At 38.6% G+C, this 11,116-nt stretch overlaps 1 protein-coding gene across 1 annotated transcript in view; it reads left to right on the forward strand.

Moving 5' to 3' along the window:
* Positions 1-11,116, forward strand: part of LOC106527157 (solute carrier family 12 member 9) — a gene marked incomplete at its 5' end in the record, with an annotated part of 91,294 nt that overhangs the window by 59,194 nt on the left and 20,984 nt on the right. The window contains 1 exon segment of the mRNA XM_014021958.1: positions 5,126-5,318. Within this exon segment, the coding sequence (XP_013877412.1) occupies positions 5,126-5,318 (193 nt within the window).

Genomic DNA, 11,116 nt, shown 5'->3' on the forward strand with positions numbered 1-11,116 from the left:
GTGTGTGTGTGTGTGTGTGTGTGTGTGTGTGTGTGTGTGTGTGGGAGGTGACTGTATGTAGTCTCTCATTAGCAGTAAGAGTTCCTGCAGAGACAAAAAGGATAAGTGGGGGGATGGTGAACCAGGTGGGCAGGCTTTTACCATAATTAATTTCACTCTTTGATGGAATAGATGTGGAGAGATAAAATTGTGGGCAATGTCTGTTCTAAGTGATCAAGTTCAGTGGAAATAAAAACAAAGTCTAAATACTTTTGTAGAACAGTGGAAATAAGCAAGAGTGGGGTAAAACTGTGATAAAGGCCTGTGTGACAAATTGCTGACAAAAGAATGCTGACAAAGGCATGTTTAATGACTTGCAGTTTGTTAGCATGAAAAAAATACATTTGGCTCATAAAACAGAAGACTATATAGTTTAAACTTTGAAAATCAAGAAATTAATTGTTTGTCTCATAAACTTGTGTTTTTGTTAGCAACTTTGCCAGTGTAATGATGTAATAGATGTGAGTAACAGTGTCTGACACAATCAATCCATTATTTTCCACTTGTTCCAGATTTGGATTGTAGGGGAAGCAGCTTGAGCAAGGAGGCCCAAACATATCTTTCCATAGCCACGTCTTTCTGATTTTCTGAGAGGATTCCAGTCAGTTCCCAGAGGAACCAAGCTACATAGTCTCTTCCTTGTGTTCTGGGTCCTTCCCAGGTTCTTTTCTCTGTTGAATATGCCCAAAATCCACCCTAGAGAGGCATCTCGGGGGTATTCTTACCACATGCTCAAACCACCTCAACTGGCTCTTCTTTCTTGTGAAAGAACAGTGATTCTGCTCCAAGTGTCTCCCTGCAGAGGAAATTCTCTCTGACTGCAATCTTGTTTTTTTGTTCACTACCCAGAGTTTGTGACCATGGATGAGAGTAAGAATGTAGATCCGTTAGTAAACAGAAAGTTTTGCCTTGCAGCTCAGCTTCCTCATCGCCACAACAGAGTATGCAATACTGCAGAAGCTACACCAATCTATCTTGCAATGTCACAATCCTTTCTTCCCTCACTTGTGAACAAAACTCAGAGATATTAAAACTCCTCCAATTAAGGCCGCATCTTACTCCCAACTCGGAGAGGGCAGTCCATCCTTGTCTCACTGAGGACTACAACCTCAGATTTAGCAGTGCTACATCCCATCCTAACTGCTTCACACTCTGCTGCAAACCGCTCAAATGAAACCTGAAGATCATGATCAGAATGTGACAATGGACAGCTCTGGCAGAGTCCAACTTTCCACCTCAAACGGGTCCAACTTACTGTTGGCAATGCAACCCATACTCTTACACCACTTGTGTAGGGACTGGATGGCTCGTAGCAACTGACCTCAATCCCAGCCAATCAGATGTCATGACTACAAATACTATCATTGATCTACAGCCTTAGGGAGCTCTGCCTATGTTTAAACATGGTGTTTATGATTAATGTTCTGTGACTAGTTTCAAAGTCCAGCAACAGATAACTGGGGCCCAGATCAGAGAGACCGTTACTCCCAATCACTCTCCTCTAGGTCACACGGTTGCTACTCTTGTGGGCATTGAAGTTCCCTGGCAGAAAAACATAGTTCCTAGCTGGAGCACCTTCCAGTTTGCGTGTTTTTGTCATGCATGTGTGGTTTTTCTCTGGTTTTACTCATTTAAAACATGCATGTTAGGCTAGTTGGCAACTCTAAATTGTCCCTAGGTGTGAGTGAGACTGTGAATGATTGTTTGTCTCTGTGTAGCCCTGTGATGAACTTGTGATCAGCCCAGGGCGTACCTTGCCTCTCTCATGTCCGTTGCACATGGGGACCAGTGGCCAGAAAGGAAAATATCAGCAGCAGGTACTGGCTGAATTTTGAAAGGTTATTATATTTCTTATTTCCTTGAATTTGATGAGTCAGTTAATCTAAAGTTTTACTCAAAGAAATTGTTTGGCAGTCCATATGTTCATCCGTCCGTTCGTCCATTCGACTTTTCATCCATCCAAATTATCAGTTGTGAACTCAAATTATTTATTTACAGATTCTATCCTTAGATTTTAGATTGTCTTCTCTTACTAACAAGGAAACCAATGTGCGTCTCCTTATTTTATACACTGTTTTAGCTTTCCTTTGGCATCACTACTTTACCATACTTTCGTAGAGTGACACATTGCTAGTGGATTATGTTTATCGGTGCAGCAGCAACCTTACAAAAATTCTAAATCTGTAAATTGATCTTTGGAGGAACTGGCCAGTCATTTGAGCTGTGTTGTGTAATTACAGCTTGGTCTATTTTTATGGCTGTTTATCTGCACGACTTCAGGTGTTGCTGGAAAATTGAGGTCAATTACTTGATCCTGCAAAAATGTTTGGTACTTCCATCCAGAATGTAGCTCGCATCTCCAACTCTTCCCCACTTAAAACCTGGCACACAGACACACATGCATGTGTAAGCTCTTAGTGCAGTGAATAGAGCTAATGTACTAATTTCCATATTTATTCAGCCTGTGCACACAAACAGTGAGAGGTCTACAGCAGTACGCAGTGGAAGCTTATTGTCTGTGTGGCATTTGTTTTAATTGATCTTGCCTAAGCATTAACTCCACATTTGTTTTGATGCTGCTGTGAAGCCACACATTAGGAAATGATTCTGAAAGTGTGTGTGTGTGTGTGTGTGGGTTGATGGAAGCATTTAAAGAGAACATATCATGCAAAATCCACTTTTTTAACTGTTAAATGCAGTTTGTTGTGTACTGGAGTCTCTAGGAGTGCAGAAATGTTGAAATGAGTCTCATCCAGTACTGCAAAGATATCTTTATATTCTTTTTGGGTCATATTTTTCAATCGGTTCAGTTTTCTGTATTTTCTAGGACGTTTTCTCTTGTTCCAAGTATGACGTCTAATTTTTGTGACAGAATTGCAGATATGGACTTACCAACTACAATTTGGTCTTCCTCCTCTCACTCTTAGTCAAACTATGACTGCAGCATGTAAGGCTAGATGGACAAGGCTTCCATTGTTGATATATTTTAATTAAATTGTAAATAAAACATTTCTGCTGTCCTTCCCCTCATTCAGACTAAGCTGGCTTTGGTTAGGTAAAATAAAAATAAAGTATCATTAATCCATCAAAAAGGCTACAGTCATGCTTATGTAAAAGTGTAATCTCCTCTTGACATCACACCATTCAAATCATGGTGGTCTGTGTGTTGGAGCAGAGAAACCTCTAAACATCCAGGATAATGGCATTTGAGGCCCAGAATTGGACACCCCTGTGCTAAAGTTTAGTAAGAAAACAAAGAACAGGGTTTGGACTTTTACAATTCACCAGCACAGACGCTGTTTTTGTATGTATGTACAGTATGTTTATTTGTTTGTTTTTTGTTTGTTTGTTTGCTTGTTTTTGTTTTCATCTGTAAAGAATAAAACTAACTTGAAAAGCATATGTGGACAGGACAGACTTGCCAAATACTCATAATTATATGGATTGTAAGGATAATTGTGTTTTCATTTTTCTGTTAGTAAAATATCTCATAAACTAGTGATCAGATTTTCAACTTTCAAAGTAATTATCAAATTTAGATCTGATTATTTTTAGTCAACCCAATTCAATATGGGCCACTGTGGCTAGTCAACCTTAGGTGGTTTGCTAGTGGCTAGGTGTCCTCCTCAAATCATACTGTGTGCTAACAAATACAGTAGCTTATGTTGGTGGCCTTTGCTAGTTGCACATATTTAGTGTAGTTTATAACAAAAAACATTATTTTTATGGAACAAATAAGATAAATAAGTGGAGCATATACTGTTATTGTATGTGTAAATCATCACTGCTCTAAGGTGCTGGAAAGTCTTGAAATTTTAACTTAAACTATTTTATTCATTGAACATTTATTTAAAATCCCATTTTGATCACAGATTTTTTTTTCAAGGCAGTCCTGGACCTAAAGCAACATACATGCTTTTGGATTGTGGAAAAGTTATAAGAAGTCTGACTCATATGACACAGATTTTCTGGAAAATTGACTGTTTTTAGCCTTTGTGGGTGTAGGTCAGTAGATTGTTAGTTTTTTTAAGATGTAGGAAAACATGTAGGTCTATATGTTTCTAATGACCCTCCTCCCTAACGTGCGCGCGCACACACACACACACACACACACACACACACACACACACACACACACANTGTAGGTCTATATGTTTCTAATGACCCTCCTCCCACACACACACTCACACACACACACACACACACACACACACACACACACACACACACACACACACACACACACACCATTTTCTCAGCTTTAGAACACAGAACTGATTTATTATTTGAATGATGTAAAAAATTGTTCAATTTTCCCAGACTTCATATCATTGCTTTGACAGCACGACTACTCAGTGCTTAGTACTGATGTCTCACAGCAAGGAGATTCTTGGTTCGATCCCCAGTTTGGACCTGGGGTCTTTCTGTGTGGAGTTTGCATGCTCTCCTCGTTCTTGCATGGGTTTTCTTCAGGTACTTCAGTTTCCCCCACAACACAAAAACGTGTACAGTAGGTTGCCTTCAGGCCCAGGCCTCCCCTGCAAAAGAGATCTGTGATCTCAATGGGATTTGCCAGGTTAAATGTAGGTGCAGTAAATAAATAAATTACTAGTTTAGTTAACAGTGGGACAAGTATATTTAAATTGAGGCTTTTTAGGTGCAACATGAGTAAGTTTAATAACTAACAGACAGGCTCTTTAAAGTCTTCACTTCTCCCTGGTTTATGTACAAAAAAAAAGAAATGTTATTTGCAATTATTTTTTCCAAATAAAGTTATCAAATAATAACTTATTTCCCCAGATATAAACACAAAAACTAATTTAGACACAAATGTCTTCTGGGGTATTCATATTGAAACAGACCGCAAAGAAGGTTTTGTAATGTTTTTGAGTTATTGTTTATGTTTTTACCTCTCCTCTGGTCATAAATGATTTTATATAAATATCTAAACTTGAAATATCACAGGCTGACATTTCTGTCCTATTTTTTTTAATCTTAATTGTAAAATTCTGTTTTATGCAATTCCAACTTCTTGTAATCTCTGCTGTGACATTTACCTTTACTCATTTGTTGTTTTGCTCTGCAGGCCCACCTTTCGTTACTTCACCTGGCATACGTGTGTGTTGGGCATCATTGGTTGTGCCATCATGATGTTTCTAATCAACGCCATTTATGCCTCTGCCAGCATAGCCTTCATGCTGCTCCTGCTCCTGCTGATTCACTACCTCAGCCCCACATCCAGCTGGGGATACATCAGCCAGGCTCTCATTTTCCACCAGGTCTGACAAACGCACACGCACAAACTCATTCAGACACACACTCTCAATGCTGCCCTGTCATTACTATAGCAACTAAAATCTCATCCCCTTCGCTTTACACCATCCTGTTCCTCTGCCAAGCAATCGTTCTATCAGGTTTATAGACCCGCATGCACACAAGCACACACAGTCTGCTCTCTACTGACGCACCCAATCATTTTGCATTTAGCAAACAGACACACACATTCTCTTTTTTTCCATACACATTGCACCTTGTCATTCCTACAGCAGCTATCTATCAACTTTATATCAGGCTTACCAGACATGAAAACACTCAAACACACACATCTGCATCTATTCCCTCAGCTGAGCTCTTTACATTTATGGCACAGACACACACACACACACACACACGGTGAGTTTTATATCACCCAGCTCCCCACGTCCTCGGTCTGTTGTTTTCAAGAAGAGGGGCCAATGTTGTCAGAGGGGCCTGCTGCCGAAGGGGACTGTTGCCAAGGCTGCTGGCTGGGGTTATGGGCAGGGAGTGTGGTGTTGGCAGGGCTTGCTAGTAGCTTGTCAAGAGGTGGAACATTATTACAATCACTTAACTTCTTGCACTTTTCCTTCTCATCACTCTTTCTCTTGTTTTCCTATCCTGTGCTAATCTTTCTTCCTCTCTGATTTTTTTCTTCATTTCTGTACAATAGTCACAACAGTGAGAACTTGTTCCTACACACAGATTTAATGGGTTATTTTGACACTCCACCCTACCATTACCACATGTGAAGTAATGGGTACAGAGGTTGAGACCAAATCATCAGCAATACTCCCTTGTTGTTGGTGTTTCATTATTGGTCTGCATTTTTTTAGTGTTAGTTTACCTTTTCAGTGCACCTGACTATTTATTATTATTGTACTAGTGGTGAAATAGTAGTGAAAGCAAGCCAATCAAAGTTATTCCCAGCCCAGAGAAAGACTAGCACAGATCACAGCCAGTCTTTTCAATGATTTCACTAAAGTTTGCTAAGACTTTCATACTATAATGCTATAGCTAATTCCAGTATCTGAAAAAAGGCAAATGTGGTAAAGGTTGTGTAGGTTAGGTGTAGGTTTTGCATTTGTTTGTAGCATGCTGACATACGATGGCATGAGTTGTTGTGCGCCGATGCCATCCAAAAATGTTGCACACAAGCAAAATGTTCAGCATATGCCGATGTGTTGCTACTAAGTAAGGCTTAAGTTACAGGTATGTGACAATAAGTTATTCAACAACACAGTTGCATGTTGCTCGTTTGTAAGTTTTTGTACAAAAAGCAGTTCCAGATGCAAACAGGCAGAAGCATCAGACACTTAATGGCTGAGAATGGCCTTACTCCCATTGACTTGACACGATGCAGGACATCAATAGCAGAGGCACCAGACTGCAGCAGTTTGGTAGTATTTCCAGTTCTGTAGAAATATAAGGCAAAACACAAGCTAGTGTTGTGTGCAAAATTAGTTTCATAAACAAATACGGTAAACAAATAAATATGCATAGCACAAAAAGTAAGAAAGGTTGTATCTAATAGATGTATATGCTTGTTGACAATAAATCTTATATCGCTGGAAAGCCTGTTAATATCCTTTTTTAAATGGGACCATATTTGTAAGGAAAACTGAAAATGAGAGCCTGGCCTGCTGCAAACTGATGAATAACAAACCTTCTGTCCATTGATTAGCATCAAAGAGACTGTGTATTTTGTTAAACACAACCACAAAATAACAGTTTCAGTCACTGGACTAAGAGTGGGTCCTGAGGTTTACCTTTCAGCAGGGAAATGACCCTAAAAAACACTGTAAAAGTAGTTGGTGTAGTCAAACTCCAGACGTGAGTCAGAATGAGAATCTGCTAAATGACTTACAGTTTGCTTTTACACCTTTGGAATGCATCCAACCAAAGCTGTTTATTTTGAAAAGTGGACAAAAAAATCCCTGGTCTTATTCATGCCAAGTTTATGGAGACTTGCATCTATAAATGTTTATTAAAAAGAAAAGCTCCACAAAGTATTGAATTTCTTTTATTATTTTTGGCTTAAATGTATTTATTTTCCCATTAAATGATAGACATATGGCACTTAATATTGATTACTAACATATCCTAGTACCCCAGTAAAAATCTCTTTATTAAATAATGGGTTTTAGTTTACTTTACAGCCATTGCCAATAACAAATAGCAGTTCTTAACTAATTTAATCTCAAGTTAAAATAAAGTAGATTATTTGGCATTCATTTAGTATTCTGAATATGCAATGAAAGGGTAGCTCATGTGTATTTATTAGGCAATTAATCATTTTCATTCAATTTCATGTACGTTCTAAAATCTTTTTATTCTCCTCCTACAAAGGAGCCGTCTCATTTTGTCCCTCCACCTCCCCCTTTCAGTACATTTTTTTTTCAAACCTTCCTCCAGCCAAAATCTTACTCTAATAAAAATGATGGACATAGCAACAGAGACCCAATATGTGCATGTATACTGTGCACCCTCCAGCAAAAGCACCCTGCCAGCTGTGTGACATTGAAACAAGGATGAAAGACACAACGGCACATAATGACAAAGATATTCAACTAGATGAAAGGCGGTAAAAACTGTGTTTGGAAAAGAAAAAGACAAACTGAGGCAAGAAATGCTGATTGTATCATGAGGGAAGAAGGTGGGTGCAGAAGGGATAAGTGATTGAGAAACTATGTGATTGATGAGATGGAAACAACAGTGAAATGATGATAGTCTGATGGATGAAACGACAGGGAAATGGAGAGATAAATGGAGACAGATGACTAGATGAGTACAGGCAGTTGGACTTTGCCTCTGGGACCTTGTTTTTTGTCTTTTACGGCAACAGTTGTGGAGATTATGATGGTAATAAAGTTGGTTGTGTCTGTTTTTTGACTGATGGCCATGCTCACACACAGAGTACGAGCTGAACCTGGATCGTTTCAACAGTCATTATCAAAATGATCGCTTGGATCTTTTCAGGCTCATGCCTAAAATGGAGATCCAACAATAAAACTTGTTTTTAAACTTTTTTAACAGTGTTGTGTTGTATCATTACCACAGACCAATAAAACATACCTTGAAAGTTTTCAAATAAACATTTTTAACTTTTCTCAACCATTTATAAGAAGGGCCTCCTGTTTAATGAAAGTCTCTTACTGCCAAAATAACTGAAAGCACTCGAGATTCTACTAAACCGTCTACATCTAAATAGAAGACAACATATTTCTTCTGACCACTTCTCTGCTGTGTTTATCTCAGAGATGAAATTCTCCTCAACTTTTTTGTGCCACCTGGAACCTCTGTTGTGAAAAGAAGCACTCAAACTAGCTGAAGTTTTTCAAAAGACAAAATAATAACCCTAAATTGTCTTTATTTGGTTGAAGGGTCAGATTTTCAAGGCCCCCTTCACACAGAATGATGACCCAAAAATATACGCAATCTTTTTGAATGTGGCTGGATTGTGGCACATTTAGAAAACCTTCTTTAATGTAAAATGTAACCTTGATGTACCACTTGCTGAAAAGGTGTTTCACTTCTAACTTAAGCATTCCCAGTACACTCCCATGACCTTGTCATGATCATGGCGTAGGCATGAGGCAAGCATGGCCAGTCCCTCCTCAAATTCTTCAAAATCAAGTCACACAGTTGGACATGGGCCCCGGTCATTGATATGCTGCCACTACATTAATAAAATTTCAGCAACAAGACTACAGATGTTTAGTACATATTCAAAACCATTGTAAACCTACTGTGTTCTATAACTGCACCCTGTATGCAGGCCAGAGCACTTTGCCCAGATCCTACAAAGACCTTCCACGTTCTGGCTACATAGGCACAATGTAGCATACTCATCATCCACTGTTAAAGGAGCCCTGAATCCAGCGGAGTTGATGGTTATTGTTTCCATTATTAATAAAAAAGTGGATCATAAATCATTCCTGTTAGGTTTAACTCTATTATTTGAGTCTACTTGGTTACATTTTGTAAATGGTACCTTGATTCCATCTGAATAGCACACAATTAGAATCCTGATGATGATTGTTGTTACAGCGTGCATTATTAAGCACTGGCATTTGAATATATTCATAAACAAACTCGCACACTAAAAACATTTTTACCTTAAATGGGCTGAATGACATGTAGAAGACCAAACAAACACACACACGTTCATATGCAAATTTTGCTATATACACACAATCCTTGCAGTTTTTGGTCCTAATGGGATTTTGATTGAGAAATGTAATTTGCTCCCTTTGACTGCAACATTTAACTTACAGACATAAATACAGACACAAATCCAGCATTATCTTAAGAGGCTGTGACAATAAGTAAACAGAACATTTTAGGAAATATACTGTTTTTTGTGCACAGTAGTTGAGAAGACTGATGTTTGTCAGGTGAATGTGAAGTTGGTGAGAAACCATTATTAACCTGTCTATTAGGCCTTCAACTCTAACCTTTCAAACAGTATAGAAATAAAGACACTGTGGAGCTTCAATAATTGCAAATAAAGTTTGTTTTAAAATATGCTAAAAATGTTTTACAGAATTGTAATGTGTCCTGTGCAAATTACTTACAGTCATAACAAGAACACGTTGGTTGGAGTCATCTAAAAAATCATTCAAAACATGAATTGAAACTTCTCCATCCATGCATTGTTTTGCCTGCTTGTTCTATCCAGGTCACATGTCATCTGCATCCATCTGCTTCTGCTCACACAGTTCTAATCACTTAACAATAATAAGAATAATTTATCATTGTAAATTATTATTGATAATCGTCACAAGGAGTCTTTAACATTAAGATGTAATCAGAGTGTCAAATACTGTATTCACATATATGTAAATTAATTACTATTATAACTTAAGGTGAGCCTTGCAAATTTATGTTTATCAAACAAATAGCTATTCATGTTCCTCTGTACCCCTCAAGTGGCTCTCAGTCTCAAAAATGATGGTGACCCATGTCGTACAACAGTTCCCACAATTTGTGCTTTTGGTTTTAGAGGTCATAACAAACATTTTATTCTGGTGCTACAACTTTTTGTTCTGTGCTACAAAACCAATAACCTCTGTAGCACCAGTGCTATAAGCAAAAAGAATTAGCATACAGTCCTGCCTTAGCAGTGTTTTCCTCACTCTGTTGTTTGATTGTCAGTACGTGGCTTAAGCCGTTGTGGTTTTATGATCCAGCAGTCTAACTTTTTGTTGTTGTTGGCTTTGCAACATTGTTTATAAGTGTGCGTGTAACCTTGGGTGGCCAGTTTGTCCAAAATGGACACACATTTGGCTGATGCTAAATCAACGAGAAGCGCTTAAAACGCGTGGAGAAAAAGGGGCTTTGTCTCTGCTCCCTGTCCCATTGAGAAGGAGACGAGCTCTTGTGACACAAGAGAAAAAAAAAGAAGTAGATGAGCTTTAATTGGTGTGGGGGCAGATATTTCTGTTGGGAGGGGGGACTGCATAATGATTCAGTGGTAGGGGAAACACTGTGAAACTTTACCTGTCCCCTACTGAAAAAGGTTATGACTGGGAAAAAACTGGCACAAATGCACAATTTGAGCCCAGAAACTTGCGTACGCCACTTTTTACGCCAAGGTTGTGATTTATAAAATCCAAACTTGACGTGAAAATGTGCAGTGCCTCAGCCAGCTCTGACCCATGCGTACGCTCATTTTGGAGACGTGAAACTGCGACACAGATGGTGAAGTGAGGAATTAGAGCCACACTGTGTAATGATCACTGTCAGAGATTTAATTTCTCTGACATAATCAAACTTAGAT

This window comes from Austrofundulus limnaeus, unplaced genomic scaffold, assembly GCF_001266775.1.
Source record: "Austrofundulus limnaeus strain Quisiro unplaced genomic scaffold, Austrofundulus_limnaeus-1.0 Scaffold311, whole genome shotgun sequence".
Taxonomy (NCBI): domain Eukaryota; kingdom Metazoa; phylum Chordata; class Actinopteri; order Cyprinodontiformes; family Rivulidae; genus Austrofundulus; species Austrofundulus limnaeus.